The sequence below is a fragment of the Peromyscus californicus genome, unplaced genomic scaffold (genome assembly GCF_007827085.1).
Source record: "Peromyscus californicus insignis strain IS unplaced genomic scaffold, ASM782708v3 Scaffold_4__1_contigs__length_199733344, whole genome shotgun sequence".
Classification (NCBI taxonomy): domain Eukaryota; kingdom Metazoa; phylum Chordata; class Mammalia; order Rodentia; family Cricetidae; genus Peromyscus; species Peromyscus californicus.
Genome location: NW_026294562.1, coordinates 82,323,354 through 82,339,722, shown reverse-complemented (window position 1 = coordinate 82,339,722; position 16,369 = coordinate 82,323,354). Strand labels below are relative to the sequence as shown.

The window sequence follows — 16,369 nt, the reverse complement described above, 5'->3', positions numbered from 1 at the left end:
TGTGCGTGTGTGCGTGCGTGTGCCCTAGGTTGACATTGAAAGTCTTCCTCATTTTTTCTCCACTTTATTCAGGGTCTCTTAAGTGAACTCAGATCTCATTGATTTGGCTAGTCTAGCTTGCTCTGGAGATCCCTGTCTCTAGCACTGGAGTGACAGAATTACAGGTGGGCTTCCATGCTGACCTGGCATTAATGTGGGTTCTCGAGATTCAAGTTCCCATCTTCGCACTTGCACAGCAGGCGCTTTCACCACTGAGCCATAGCCCCAGCCTCTGTTGCGTGAGGGAAGGAGTTTGTTGATGTTTGTCCTGGCTACTGTTCTATTGCCATGACAAAACACCATGTCCAAGGCAACTCATAAAAGAAAGTGTTTAATTTGGGGGCTCACAGTTCTACAGGGTGAGTCCATGACTATCATGGTGGTGAACATGGCAGCAGGCAGGCATGGCACTGGAGGAGTGGCTGAGAGCTTACACTGATCCGCAATCACAAGGCAGGGGCAGTGTGGTGCTAACCGGAAATGGTATGGGCTTTCAAAACCTTAAAGCCCAACCCCAGTGACATATTTACTTCAAGAAGGCCACACTTCCTAATCCTTCCCAAATAGTTCCACCAACTGGGCACCAAGCATTCAAACATGAATCTCTGGGGAACAGTCTCATTCAGACCACCACATTGCTCATAACGGAAAGTTCAAATTTGGAGTTCAGGTATAGCTTCATCTAGGAGCTTCAACACTATTGCTAGGAATCTAGCTCTCCCCATATCAAGGGACTCTGCTTTCTTTTGTATTTGCTTCATTCTGAGATAGGTAGGCCCTCTCAGTATAGTGGGTTCTAGAAGATACCTGTGTATATCATTTCAAGGACCCCTGTGTGTTTCTTTCCAAGTTGAAGAAGAAAAACAAAAGTTTGTCGAATTAATCCAGCCAAAATCTTGGTTAGTCCTGCGTGGCTCAATCACATGCCTAATCTAGAGCTGTGGCCAGGCAGAGAAATGACATGATTAGGACAGGTCTAGGCCATGTCATTACCTGTGGATCCCATGATGCAGTTGGCTGCAGCTGAACTATGTGGGAGAAGGGGAGAGTAGGGCAGAGTGGTTTTCCATGGGACAAGTCAGGAGGTTTGAAGAGCTTCTCTGCTGGAATTGTGCAAGACCTGTAATCAGACCCTTAAACTTCATTGGAGACACCCCTGTGTAATTTTACTTTTAAGCACAAAAATCATTTATAGTCTCTGAAACAAAGATTGAGGAAAGATACAGTTCTGTAAAAAAGAGGGAAAGGAAAAATCATTTGAGCTTGATCTTTCCATGTGGAAATGACATTTGCTTTTTTTTTCTTTTTAAAAAAGATTATTTATTTTCTATATATACACAGTATTCTATCTGAATGTATACTTGAATACCAGAAGAGGGCACCAGATCTCATTACGTGGTTATAAGCCACCATGTGGTTGCTGGGAATTGAACTCAGGACCTCTGGAAGAGCAGTCAGTGCTCTTAACCTCTGAGCCATCTCTCTAGCCCTACATTTAAATGGAACTAAAACACAGGGAATGGCTGGGTTTTAATAGTTGGAAATAGAGGAGTACATTTCATATGGAGAAGATGGTTTGAGCAGAGGCAGGAAGGGGCAGGACATGTAAGGTTTTGCTGGAGAGTTGTGGGGATAGATGCTGGAAATATCCAGATCTGGATGTCCAAGAACTTGAACAGCCAAGCCACCAGGAAGTCATAAGTCATAATGGTTTTCAAATGAAAGAAATGGACAGATATCTCTCTCTCTCTCTCTCTCTCTCTCTCTCTCTCTCTCTCTCTCTCTCTCTCTCTCTCTCTCTCTAGGCTAAATCCATTCTGAAGGCATTCCTTGAAGATTCAGGCTACCGTATCCAGGATCTGAAGAGTTTCCATTTGGTTGGGCTTGGTTCCACTCTATGTGCTATGGACATCACTGAAATCCCACTTATAAAGACCTCAGAATTCAGGTAACCAAAATACAAGTGTGAAAAATGGCAAATGTTCCATTTACTCACACATTGACTATTCCATCCATCCATCCCTCCTATCACCTATATATCCAGCCATCTACCATCTGTGCACACATGCATCCACCAATTCATCTACCTATCTACTTATTCATCTACTCATCTGTCTATCTATCCATCTATCATCCATCATTCCATTTACATATCTATCACCCATCCATCCATCCATCCATCTACCCACCCACCCATCCATCCATCCACCCACCTATCCATCCATCCACCCACCCATCCATCCATCCATCCATCCATCCATCCATCCATCCACCCATCCATCCATCCATCCATCCACCCATCCATCCATCCATCCATCCATCCATCCATCCATCCATCCATCCATATGCTCTCCACTTTCTTATCTTTGCCCCTTTTCTGTGCTAAAGTTGGCAATGAGACTCACTGGATCTTGTCTAGGTGCTCAGATTATTTATTCTCTGTGTACTGCTTGATGGCTAGGGAATCCCCCAGCCTCACCAGATCCCTCCTCTCTACCCAGGGCAGTGGTAGCCAGAATTGGGACGCTGCTCTGCAGCACCCCTGTCTTGGCTGGGTTTAAGAAGAAAGCAGAAGTTGTATTTGGGAGACCCACTGAGTGGACTAGCTCTATCTTGCAAGAACTTGGGACCATTGCAGGTAAGAGATCCCTGAGCACATCCCTGTCTTCAAGTTGAAAACTGGGACTAAAATAAAATATAAGGGAACAAAGTAATAATCCTTGGCCACATTGAAGTAAACATGAAGGTGTTCCAGTAGAATCTGAATGTCAAGACTTAAGTTGCAGGGGACAGTCTACAAGTCTCCATTTAAAACGAGCCCTCCTGGGGATTCTTGTGCATGCTATAGTTTTAAAAAAAAAAAAAACAACCCACTGGTCTAGAATTTGATTTGATTGGCCCCTAAATAGATTTATACTCAATCTTAAAGTGTATAAATGAACCTCCTTCTTGGTATACACTCCACTGTAGGAGGCCAATCAGGGCTAATGTGACCCACATATTTTCTTGAGTTGATTACGGAGCTGGGTTCCCTAGTTGGCTTTCTGGTGAGGTAAGGAATAGTGCTTTCCGGAGACTCGCTGTATCTTTACATTATGCAGAACCATTAACAACACTGTGGAGTTCCCGCAGCTTCAGCTGAACCCTCGTGATTCTTTCTCTCCCTAGCTGGATTAACTAAGGCAGAGCTCCGAATGCTTGACAAGACACTGATGCCCCATTTCCAGCCATCAGCCATAAGATGCCTGCCTGGTGAGACGTTCAAAGTAGGTGCTCATGTCTTCAGGGAGAGATGGGAGCTCAACCTTGCTTCAGATTGTACAGGGAAACAGGTGCCAGGCCTGGCTTCTTGGGACTTCCAGCCAGCCCTTTGCTTCTAGGGCCAGAGAAGATCTGCATGCCAACTGTAGATACCCACAGGATAACTTGAGCTGGTTTTTGAAGAAGTTTTTCTCCTTAAATTTTCATTTTATCTTATTATTCTTTTTAGCCCTCTTCCCTTCATACCTGTGGTACTGAGTTTCTATTTCTGGTGCTGTGACAAGTTCATAAATCCCCATGCAAAGCCCCCCAGGTACATTTCAGAATTCAGAAGGTTTCAGGTTCTATCACCTGTAAAGGTCACCCCGATGCACGGTAAGTGCCCCCACACCTCTAGCAGTGTCTGAGGGAGCATTCACAAGCAAACACATCCATTTTTTTTGGAAGACACCCGTGACAAATCACACTAAATACACTATAAATAGTCTCCCGTCAATTCAGATCAACTTCTGCCAGTTTGTCTTAAACTTTGTAAAAAAAACTTTCAGTTTTTAGAGTTCATGGACTTTGGATTTGCAGACAGGGATCATGGTGCTATGAACGTTTCCTTTGAAATGAACTGACGTTGAGATGTTTCTATTGCTGGAAGAATAGTGACGAGTCCCGTGCTGGCCCACATGAGCTACTCTGGAAAATCCCAGAGGGGCCTGGATCAGTTGAAGGAAGGGAGGCAGAGTTCCAGAAAGCATTCTTGCTTCCTTTCCATGAGCAAGAAGAAGAGAGGGTTTGTGGGGACAGTCTGCTCTGATGAGATGGGGGTGACCTTGGTGTTTTTGTGTTTGTGTGTGTGTGTGTGTGTGTATGTGTTTATGTGTGTGTTTGTGTGTACAGACATGTGGAGGCCAAAAGACAATGTTGTGTGTTGTTTCTTTGTTGCTGTCCACCTTTTTATTCATTTAAAAAAATAAAATTAATGATTTAATTGTGTGTGTGTGTGTGTGTGTGTGTGTGTGTGTGTGTGTGTGTGTGTATGCGCACGTGTGTGCCATGGTATATGTGTGAAGGTCAGAAGACAACTTGAAATTCTTAGTCTCTCCTTCCACCATGTTAGTCCTCGGATCCAACTCCAGTCTTCAGGCTTGGCAGCAGGTGCCTTTACCTTGCGGGACTATCTTATTACCCTCCCCTTTTTCCTTTTAAAACCTTTCGTCTTGTATGCTCTGGTGTTTTGCCTACATGTATGTCTGTGCACCACATATGTGCAGTGCCTGAGGAGGCCAGAAGAGGGTGTTGCATCCCCTGAGACTGGAGATACAGACAGTTGTGAACCACCATGTGGGTGATGGGAATGGACCCTGGGTCCTTTGGAAGAGCAGCAAATGCTCTTAATTGCCAACCCGTCCCCTCCCTCTACACGCCTTGAGACAGCATCCTTCACTGGTCTAGAGCTCAGTCAAGGGCTTAGACTGGCTGATGAGTAAGGGACTCAACTGCCTCTGCCTCCCCAGTGCTGGGATCCTGGCTGAGCTGACTCCCCAGCCTTTTCTGTTTTTGAGATAATGTCTTAATATATTGTTCAGTTTGCTTGAGCTTGGTGTACAGCCCAGGCTGGCCTCAAACGCCACCCCTGTGTCAACCTCCCGAGTGCTTGGGTTATAGGTACGTGCCACTATTCTTGGTTCAGCTTTGGCACTCTTGCTTTCGGGGTGACATGGGGACACATCCTGTCCACCACAGCAGGATGCTGGACACCTAGAACACTTCTGCACCCTGGACAGCTATTGGGGTGTGTGTGAATAAACAGCTGTCCTCAAGGCCACTGCATTAGTTACTTGTCCTGTTGCTCTGACAAACAAACAAACAAACAAACAAACAAAATGACAGAAGCAACTTAGGGAAGGATGTGTTTGTTTCAGCTCAGGGTTTAGTGGGTACTGTCCAGCATGGCAGCTGGTGTCACTAGGTCAGTAGAGATGGGACCAGAGGCGAGGCCAGGATGTCATCCTCAAGGCCCACTAGTACTATATATCCAGTGGCCTCTTTGCAGGATAGGCCCTGGTCTCAAAAGGTCCCACCACCTGCCAAGTGCTGTCAACTGACCGCTGAGTGTTCAAGCACAGGAACCAGTGAGGGACATTGCTGACTCAAACCACTACAACCCCTGAGCAAATTCCTTCTTCCTCTCTGGGCAGATGGCACTGGGAAGGCAAGGAACCATGGCAGCTTCTGAGTACTTCCCTCTGGTCATGTTTGGAGCACAGTTGGGGCAGCTTCCTTGTTCAGGCAGTTACCTATTCCTGAAATTTCTATTTCAACGACATCACGATGGCTTCCAGAATAGGCACATGCGGGTCTGTAGGTTCTCTGGTGAAGAGGTTATAGCACAGTGCTTTCAAGGGCCATGAAGGTGGCACCAAGGATGCAGCAGGCTGAATGGGGCCTGAGCTGAGCTGCAGAGCACTGGTTATACTGGCTACAAGGTGTGTGTGTGTGTGTGTGTGTGCTTCTCACCATAGGCACACTAATGCAGTGTGACCATGTGAACTCAGGGTTGCTGGGTCGTCCTTGCTTTTTCAGAGGTACCCAGACATCTCCATTTTCATGTGAAACCTCCTGATTTTACGTGTTGGTAGTCAATTAGAATTTATTTTTGAAAACACCATAGACCAGGGAGTCAATCTGGCTTGTGGGTCACAAGTCAGTGGCAGTGGGACAACAGGTAATTTTCATATCACAGACTGTTAATGACAGGTGCGAGTCTGCCTAGTACCTACAGGGCAAAGGACAGTGTTCCGGACAGGAGGACAGGCACAAAGAGCTGCTTCCTTCTGGGCCCATGCAGCTCTTTGTTTTGCCTGAAAGGAAGAGGGTCAGGTGAGAGGCTGGAGAGGTAGGCAGCACTCCCAGCCCGAAGGTGTCCTTGCTATGTTCAGAAGCCCGAGCTGCATCCTGGGGTCGTAAGCAGAAGAATCCCATTTCAGGAAGCAGCTACGTGGAAGGAGTGAAGTGAGCGACCGATAGGAAAGGAAGAGAAAAGGAAAAGAAGCGGATGAATTCCTGGCTTTTTGGGGGGTGCTTTAAAACAGTCAGGAGATGGGAGAGGCTCTTCTGCCATGCCATCTTGCCCTAGTCTCACTGGAGCTAGCCACCAAGTCCTTTTGAAGCTGTGTGGCTTCAGAAAATACCTTGTCCACAGCCCTGAAGCCACAGTGCACCCAGCAGAGTCCCCTGCTTCTGCTGTCCATGGCAGTATCAACAGAAAATCACTGCCCTTGCCCTCCCCTGAGCTACCAGGACTATCACAGAATGTTCCAACAGTCGTAACAAAAGGGATTGATTGGCCTTGGAGGTGAGGTCTCTGCGTTACCTCAAAGCAAGTCCAGAAGCCTAGAGAAGCGACATAACTTGCTGAAGACCACACAGCTGTTATGTGCTCAGATTCAGGCTGGCATTCAGGTCAGAGCTCGCTTCATCAGTATTTTCTCTGGTGTAAAGTGATTAACAACACCGGATTAACAACGTGGAAAGCCAAGACCCCCTTTAACTTCTAGACTTCAAGGCAAACGTCTCAGTTTGGAGCTAGAATGGCTTAATACCTCTGTAACACTTTAAAAATCTACTGTAGTCTCTTTTTTAAGAGGCCAGGAGTTCGGTTGCTGTTGGTGGACAAATCGAACAGGGATTCAAATATAGTTTCTTTCAGCTTCTATATAATGCTTGCTTACGGTCACAGTATAAGGGTATGACAAAGTTATGAAGCTCTGAGCAGATAAATGAGGTTTGGAAGATCCTGAGAGGGTGTACAGAGGCTCTCCCCCGACTTTCCTGCCTGCAGGAGCTGTCCACGGAGCAGATAGCCTCCTTGGGTCCTCAGAATGCTGCCTCGGTGACCGACTCCCAGCGCCTGCAGCTCAGCTCGGCACAGCTGCAGAGCCTCCAGAGGGCACTAGATGGCGCCAAGGCTCACTCCTGGCAGGATGATCCTGTGAGTGCCCGCCCTACCTCCACTGGGTCCCCAACAGGTGAGCAGTGCAGCCCTTGCCTCAGCCACTCCCAGAATCCCCTTCTTTGAGCCTTGGTCCACCCTGCAAGATAGGAAGACTTCCATGACTGAGGGTGGAGGCTTGATAGACATTGGGTATTTACTCTCAAAGATTAGCCTGGAGTCCCCACCAAGCTTCCTTTGAACACTGTCAGCTCTCCCATCTTTGAAGCCACCTGGGGGATCTTTAAAAGTCTTCGAGTTCCCTGGATATGACCCAGAATCCACCCAATCAGAATCTCTCAGGACTAAATTCATTTCAATGGCTCCTTTCATCCGCCTACTTGCTGTCCAGTATTAATCAACCTCTTCATCTCTCTTTGGTACCTACTGTGTCCTAAGTCTGCAGTAGGGGCTGGGAATGTGGATGCAAGTAAGACAGGTAAGGCCCTTGCCAATAAGATCTCAGAGCCATAAGATGAGGGAGGTGATAAGCAGGGCAGATGATGGTAACTGGGGGGGGGGGGGCTGAGCAAGATGGGGAGAGGGAGGGAGAGAGAGAAGGCCGATTTCCCAGAGCAGATGCCATTACCCCTGGTGCTCCAGATTTCTCTTCTTCCTCTTGCTGACTATTCTCCTGTGCCCCTCAAAACTCTCTCACATTTTCCTGTCTTGAATGAGTACCACCTTTGGACTAGGTGTAGGTCTGTACTTCTGGGGAGACAATTCACAGCAAGGCAAACACACCGTCCTTGCCCTCACAATAGTCATGTACGGGTGAGGGGAGACAGTGCTGGCATGACTCCGAGGCAGTGTGGTGGAGAGAGAGGATGATGGAGATGGATTGCGCCCTGAGTTGGGGATAGCATCTAAAAACACCCGAACTAGAAAGAGGACTTGGTACCTAACTAGAACTCCCTCCTCCCTCCCTTCTCTTTCTTAACAACCCCATGTTCTCTCCTCTCCTTCCACTGAGGATGTCCAATTGGGGACTTAGCAGTTTCTGTGGCCACAAATGGGAGCCATGTTCTTTGATATACTTATCATCTTTTGCAAGTGTTCATTGAAACATAGAATGCATATGGTATTTTGTATGATGATACACAAAATGGATAAAGCATATAGCTTTAAACACACAAGGCCTGAGAGGGATGTGAGGAACCTGTTTTGTCTCCTGTCTCCCAGTTTCCCAGCACCTCTCTCCAGGGGCAACCGATGTTGCCATGCCTGGTGCATTTGTCTGCATAATCTGTACATACACAAAGAAGTCAAGCCTACACAAGGCCTGCACACTTTCGAGGACTTACTGCACCCCGGCTCTGCACCCTGCATCTTGGATCCGATGATACACTCAGAAGCATTCCATGCCCTATGTGGGAACTGAGCAATGGCTGGCTGTAGGCTGAGCCTTAAGTATCTAACCAGACATGCAGAGTCTCTGCATAGTCAGGTTATCTTGTTTTCTGTTACAAAGGATGCAGCTGTGCAGTCTGCATCTGTCCCAGGGGCAAGTACACTTTTAAGCTAAGACATTGTCAAATCCTCTGCAGAGAGGTAGGTAACCGTTTTCTCTTGAAACAGCCATGTCAGAAAGGGACAAGGCAAGACCCTACATGCCCTTCTTCCATTTACCTCACAGCCATTGGGTGAACACTTTTGGGGGGGGGTCTGACCCTTTCTCCATCTCTTGTTTCTTAAATACCTGGGAGTGATGCTTACATGAAGATGACCCGCCCTCCCCCCTCCACCTGCTCCTAAGAGTTCCTCAATCAGTATGCCCAGCAAAGCATCCAGGCATCTGCAGCTTGGAACGGCTCCCTGACTCCTTTGATTAAGGTGGGTCTGGCACATGCCGAGTCACACAATTCCAGTTTGTTCCAGTTCCTCCATCACTCCCATTTAAGGGATGAAAACATGGAGGTTTGCAGGTGACAGGTCCAATTCCAGAGAGAGAAATGCAGGAGTTGGGCATGATGCATCCATCCTCTAGGGTCTACAGAAACTTCATAGGCCTTCCTGTTTTGTGTTTCCTTTCAGGAGATCCCACTTCCCAGGGTCTTTGGCTTGCCTGTCCCCTGCTACTTCTGATGGCCAAGTCCCTATGTGGAGTGGCCTATTTGGTGATGCAAGAAGCTGGTGATGGTGTGTAGAGAGGGAAGCTGCTTAGACTGTGGAAGACCTGAAGAGTCTCAGTGAGGGCCAGGAGACTCCACGGTCTTGGAAAAATAATTATTAAGAACCATCTCGCAAATTCTTAAGCCAGCCTGTCTCCCTAGTGGGTACTCTTTTACATCTCATGTTGGCTTGGAGACGGAGAAGCCATGGTGAGGGGAGGAGGGCAGAGGCTCTTTTAGCCAGGGCGTGATCTGGTTTTTAGTCTGGCTTGATTTCTCTTCCCCGGAGCAGCGGGGTGCGTTGAATTTCTCCTTTGACACTTAGCTGGGCTGAAACAAATGAATCTCTCAACAGAAGCCAATATTCCTGCCTGATTGCTGCGACTAATTGATGTTTTGGTGGGCATCACATTGCTTGGAAATTAAAACATTTAACATGGCTCAGCATTAAATCAATTTTTAAATACATTTTCCAGATGTTTCTGTTTCCTTGGGAATCAGTGGAGTTAAGTTAACCTTTCTAAACATTTTTTATTTTGGGTAGAGGGTGTGGTTTTAAGCTGCTCTGAGCTTTGGCAAATGGGTTGAAATAAAAAGAAATAAAAATATATTGGATATGTCAATCATTGAAGCGATTTCTGGTCAGTGCGGGGAAAACTCAGTCCTTCCCCTCCCCACACTTGATCCTTCCGGGATGAACTTATTTCTAGAAATTGCCAGGTTCTTTTGGTCTTAGGGACAAGAAGTCAGAGCAATGGAAAGGGTGGGGCAGCATTGGCTTTTACCACCGCCGGGAAGCTACATCGTTTGCAAGGTGACCACTGAGCCACTTGCTGTAGCAGGCTTTTTCTTTTGGGCCACCAACCAGCTCCCAGTTACGACATAGAGATTTATTAGTTTTGAATGCTTGGCCTAGCTTAGGCACATTTCTGGCGCTCTCTCTCTGTCTCTGTCTCTCTCTGTCTCTCTCTGTCTCTCTCTCTGTCTCTCTCTCTCTCTCTCTCTCTCTCTCTGTCTCTCTCTCTGTCTCTCTCTCTCTGTCTCTCTCTCTCTCTCTCTCTCTCTCTCTCTCTCTCTCTCTCTCTCTCTCTTTTGGTTTTTGGAGACAGGGTTTCTCTGTGTAGCTTTGGCGCCTTTCCTGGATCTCGCTCTCTAGCCCAGGCTGGCCTCTGAACTCACAGAGATCCGTCTGGCTCTGCCTCCTGAGTGCTGGGATTAAAGGCGTGCGCCACCACCGCCCTGCTTATCTTTTTTAACTTAACCTGTTTCTTTTTATCTACCCTTTGCCTGGGAGCTCTTTACCTTTTGTTACTTTCTTGCTGTCTCTATGTCTGGCTGGCTAGTGACTGCCTGGCTTCTTGACCTGGGCACGTCCCCTGTTCTCCTCTTTCTCTTGTTCTTTTTCTTGAGCTTAGATGTCTCCTCCTATTTACTCTCTCTCCCCGACAGCCTCGCCTATCCCTTTTCCTGCCTAGCTATTGGCCATTCAGCTCTTTATTAGACCAACCAGGTGCCTTAGGCAGGCAAAGTGGAACAAATGCAGTACATCTTTTCCTAATTAAACAAATTCAGCACAAACAAGTGTAACACATTGTTGCAAAGTGTAGCAGCACAGGTGTGTGGGTTCATGTGGATCTGTGGAAAGAAGACTCAGAGGCACCTTAAGAATGAATTTAGCCTTTCTTGGCTACAGGGGATCTAGTCTCTCAGGACTGAAGCACTTTCCCTGCGCCCAGGGCATTTTTATTTTTCTCAATATTTACAGTTTAGCCAGTTGATTTCCATATGCTCAAAGCAACCTGAAAGGAGCTCCCAACAATACAATGCCAAGTGCAAATTCCTTGATTTATCAGGTACCACGGTTTTCCTGGTTTCTTGAACCAAGTTTTGCACAGGGCTTTGATCCTTGGGAGACTCTCAGACAAGATTCACATAGGGCGATAAGAGAAACAAAAGGTATCAGTTAAACAAAGGATGGATTAGGGCTAGGTGCTCCTCTCTGGAGCCATGCCAGGAGTAGCTCAGCAGGAATGCAGCCACAACATATCCTTACATCATTAAACAAATGCAGCATAGACAAATGTAACACACCCTTACACAGTTAAAGTAATATTCCACAGCATAAACAAAAGTAACACATCTTTGCCTAGTTAAAATAATATTCTACAACAACCTGTCATTCCTCATGTGGTAAGTAGGGGCATCCTGGGTCTCCCTCTCTCAAGAGTTGTTTATTTTTATTTTGTGTGTATGGTTGTTTTGCCTGTATGTATGTCTGTGCTCATGTGTGTGCCTAGTACCCGTGGTAGGCCAGAAGGGGAAACTGGATTCCCTAGAACTGGAGTTGCAGATGGCTGTGAGCCATTCTGGTGATTTGAATGAAAATGGCCCCCATAGATGTGTAGGAACTGGCATTATTAGAGGTTGTGGCCTTGTTGGAATAGGTGTGACCTTTTTGGAGGAAGTGTGTCATAGGAGGTGGGCTTTGAGGTTTCAGAAGCTCAAGCCAGGCCTAGTGGCTCAGTGGCTCACTCTCTTCCTGCTGCCTGCCAATCCAGATGTAGAACTCTCAGCTCCTTCTCCAGCACCATGTCTGCCTGTGCACTGCCATGCTTCCAGCCGTGATGATAATGGACTAAACCTCTGAAACTGTAAGGAAATGTTTTCCTTATTATTTCCCAAGGAAATGTTTTCCTTATTAAGGGTTGCCATAGTCATGAGTCCCTTCACAGCAATAGTAACCCTAACTAAGACAGCCACCATGTAGGTCCTCTGAAAGAGCAGCAAGTGCTCTTAACCACTGAGCCATCTCTCCATTCCCATCTTGGGTTACCTCGTGAGTCCTTAATGGGCATTCCCATTTGAAGATGGGAGGGGGAGACAGTGTGAGCCTTCCAAAACCTGTGGTTGTTTCCTGTGAGGCTGAGGGAGCCCTACAAAGGGTGCTGTTTAAAGGCTGGTGACCGTCACCCATGGTTACACGGAAAACCGAAAGACCACCATGTGGCGGATGTGCCGTTTGCTTTCCTCCCATCCTGGTGTGGAAGTGGCCGCGACTGCTGCTTTCCAAGCACAGATTGCTTCCTTCATAAACAGCAGCAGTCCCCTGTTTCAGTGGGTCAGACCAGCTGTGTGGACAAGCATGAGCATGGGACTTAGCAGAGCCACCTCGGAAAGGCCACCTTGGAAAGGCCACCTCTGAAAGGCCTTGGTGCTTGCTGTCCCCTCTTCCTATGGCCTTGCTTATCCTGGAAAACCAGGGACAAACAAGAAAAATCCCTCTCTTGGAGTGTCTGTATGTGTGGGGGTGCGTGCACGTGCAGGTGTGCACTCGTGTGTGTGTGTGTGTGTGTGTGTGTGTGTGTGTGTGTGTGTGTGAGCTTGTATGTGCACATGGAGGCCAGAGGCCAACCTTGGGTGTCTTCCTCAATCACAGATAGGGTCTCTTGTTGGAACTCACGATTTTGCCAGGATGGCTGGCCAGTGAGCTGCAGGGACCTGCTGTTTCCACCTCTCCGGAGCTGGGATTCCAAGTGTGAGACACCACACCTGGATTTTATTTTATTATTTTTAATTTTTGTAGCTTACTTTTTACTTAAAAATTTAAAATTTCATTATAATCTCATCACTCTTCCTTCCCTTTCCTCGCTAAGTTTTTGGTTCTTTAAAAAAAAAATAATAATAAAATGTGGGTTCTGGGGATTGAATTCAGGTAAGACATGGCAAGCAGTGTCTTGACTGAACTACCTATCTAGCACCCTCTGTGTGTGTGTGTGTGTGTGTGTGTGTGTGTGTGTGTGTGTGTGTGCACGCATGTGCGTTTGAGACAGGGCCTTACTCTGTAGCCCAGGCTATCCTCAAACTCCTGGTCCTGCCTGGGGAGTGCTGGCCTCCCAGGTGTGCTCCACCACACCTGCCTCTAGAACTCTCTGAGTCCCACTTCCTTTGTGCCCTTTGTGAGTCCCCTTCAGTGATCACTGGTTTCTGACCTTCCTGGTCACCTCTCCCCTCTCGCTAATCAGAATGGCTCTCTTCTCCGCCAGGCGGCCCAAGGGCTGCTGCTGTATTGCTAGCTTATTTCACTGTCATCAGGGCCTGACCGGGTGGGTCCTGAGATGATTCCCCTTTGCAGGACAAGGAGACTGAGCCCCCAAGAGATTAAGGAGCTCCGTCGGAGGCCTCCCACTTAGGAGGGGGTTGAATCCTGACTTCTTCACCTTTGTGCAGCGCTGCCTCCGGAGTGGGTGACTTTAACTTCTCTAATAAGTTAGATCAGAGACAGATTCTGTAAATCCCTTCACCTCCTCTTCTGGCAGGAGGCCAGCTTGCCTCACAGCACAGATAATTGGTGATGGCCTCAGGCAGAAAGACAAATCTAGCTTGTGCCCTGCAGGACCCCTGGGGTGTCAGGCTGAAATGCCTAGTCCCTGGCATGCAGGGAAGCAGTAGGTCACAATGGCAGGTGCTGTCCCCTTCACCTTTCAATGTCAGCTCTCCCAGTGGGCTCCCAGTCTCCCCCTTCTTAACAGGTTTGTAATTAGATGCAGGGATCAAGGTCATTTGTGCTCAGAGAAGGGTATGCTGCTGGCCATGGTTCTGACCAGGCAGGACCCAGGCCTTCCTGGTTATTAACCTCTTTGAATATCATCCAGTATATCTTTTTGCAGACGCCCCACTTTTAGGCCACTCGGATGCTGGGCCTGGCTTGCTGAGGGCTGGGAGTCTTTCTGCAACTTCAGCCTGCTAGCTAATGGAGTTTGAGCTCATTTTTTTTTTTCTGCTCTAGTTCTGTTACCCGGGGGGTGAGGGGTAGAGTAAATGGTGATGGGCTATTCTGCCAAAGACAGGTTGTTCTGTATGTATGGGGGTGGGTGACTTGGCTTTGTTGAAGAAATGCTCCTATGGGTAAGAGTGACAAGTTCATATCAAGTAGAAGCCGTTTCTGTGACCTTGGGGCTGGAGAGATGGCCCAGAGGATAAGCGCCACTTGTTACTTTGGCAGAGGACCCAGGTACAGTTCCCAGCACCCATATGGTGGCTCACAAACATCTGTAACTCCATTTGCAGGGGATCAAGCACTCTCTCTGACCTCCGAAGACACTAGGCCCACGTGCGGTACACTGTTAGACATTTGGGAAAAACACTCATGAACATCAAATAAAATTAAAAATTAAAAAGTGCTTTGTCTATCATCTATACGTATCTGCTGAAGTCTGACTTAAGGAAGAGTTCTGTGGGCTAGGTGTGGTAGCATGCACCTGTAATCTCAGTATTCCGGAGGCTAAGGAAAAGAACTGAGTTCCAGACCAGCCTTGGCTATATAGTGAGATCCTCTTTCAAAAAATCAATAAGAATTTTCAGGCCGCAGCACAGCACACTTGGTTGGGACATCTCTAGAGGGTGGTCTGGAAATGAGTCCCCATCTGCAAATCCATTTTGGATGTCTGGTGATTTTGGAGACTCTTTAGTCACCATGGGCAGTTCATCATGTGACCCTCGTCATCACTCCTGCTGGCTAGTCCATAGAAGGAAGTGAGTCTTTTTGACCCATGGGTGTATCTGCAATCACTATAAATGGATCGTGTTTCCTTTCACTCCCTCCTGGACTTTGATGAGGCAGAGTAAGATGCTGAGGCCATATGGAGCATGGAGGAGCTGTCAAGAGAGATTTGATGGAGGGAATTCCTTCTATCCTCTAAGACCTCTGGGCACATCCCTCCCTCTGTGTAGTGGATTACACAATTCTACCTACTCCCTTTGTTAGGATTACACACACACACACACACACACACACACACACACACACACACACACACACCCCCGTTTGCCCCAGAATTTGATTCTGTGAAATGCAGTGACTCATTAGATGAGTCTACATCCCCACCCAGCTCAATCTGAGTTTTGGTCACTATAATGTGAATAGACAGGACGTAGTCCAATAAAACTTTTAAATGTGCATGCCTCGTGTGGCTTGTTTCTTCATGGAAAGGGGCTCATGGAACAGAAGTAAACTCAGTCCATACCGTGGAGACAAGTCTAACCCAGCTAACCTCAGCCATGCCCAGGGAAGCCTTAGTTAACTCAAACACTGTCATGTGGTTAACACTGGCTCTTTGCACAGGAAGACCTTGTCCTGTTTCTAGGTAAATGATACACTTTATCTCGTGAATTGCCTTCCATCATCTACTCAGTACCTGGGGGCCGCTCGTAAAGCCTCTTCTGCCTCCAAAAGGTGCTTGATACTGAGAATGGCCCTTCACTACCCCCCCACACCCAATTAGTTCCCAGCTCTAAGCCCATGGACCCTAGACGTCAGGTCCTGAGGGAAGTCAGGTTATAGCTCAGGCTTCTAAAATGGAAATTCTGCATACTTTGCCCAAGACAGACTCTGTATCTGAAACCCCACTGAGCTATTCCACCCAGAGCACTCACTGTTCCAACAATCAGTCCCTCAGTCTCTGCAGATTAGATTTTTATTCGGCTGTTGGAGTAGAGAGGGACCCTCCCTTTCCTTTGGGAAATAAACTGGCTAGCCATCTTGAAATGATGAGGAGGGACACGGTATGAAGGAGTGGAATTCAGAAACAAAATGAGAGGGCTGGCTACATGGCTCAGTCGGTAAAGCATTGGCTTTGCAAACACAAGACCTGAGTCCGATCCCCAGAATCCACGTAAAAAGAGCTGAATGTATGCTTGCAGTTCCAGAACTGGGAGAGGATACATGTAAGTTCCAGGGGCACGCTGGCAAGCCAACCTACTCTAGTGGGCCAGGGAGAGACCTTATTTCACAAAACAAACTTTTAAGGTGGACAGCACCAGAGGAGGAATTAAATTTGTGGTTGTCTTTTGACCACAACATGCAAGTGCACGCATTATAAACCACACACACACACACACACACACACACACACACACACACACACACACACACACACACACACACACACAAATAAATAAATAAATAAAATGGTAT

The 16,369-nt window shown here is 47.3% G+C and overlaps 1 protein-coding gene across 1 annotated transcript in view; it reads left to right on the top strand.

The window, feature by feature from the left end:
* Positions 1 to 10,004, top strand: part of Otoa (otoancorin) — a 70,279-nt gene extending 60,275 nt beyond the window's left edge. The window contains exons 25-29 of the mRNA XM_052713699.1: positions 1,845 to 1,987; positions 2,541 to 2,677; positions 3,208 to 3,305; positions 7,136 to 7,322; positions 9,320 to 10,004. Of these exons, the coding sequence (XP_052569659.1) occupies positions 1,845 to 1,987; positions 2,541 to 2,677; positions 3,208 to 3,305; positions 7,136 to 7,322; positions 9,320 to 9,432 (678 nt within the window). The 3' untranslated portion in view covers positions 9,433 to 10,004. The remainder of the gene's footprint in view (positions 1 to 1,844; positions 1,988 to 2,540; positions 2,678 to 3,207; positions 3,306 to 7,135; positions 7,323 to 9,319) is intronic.
* The last annotated feature ends 6,365 nt before the right edge of the window (positions 10,005 to 16,369 follow it).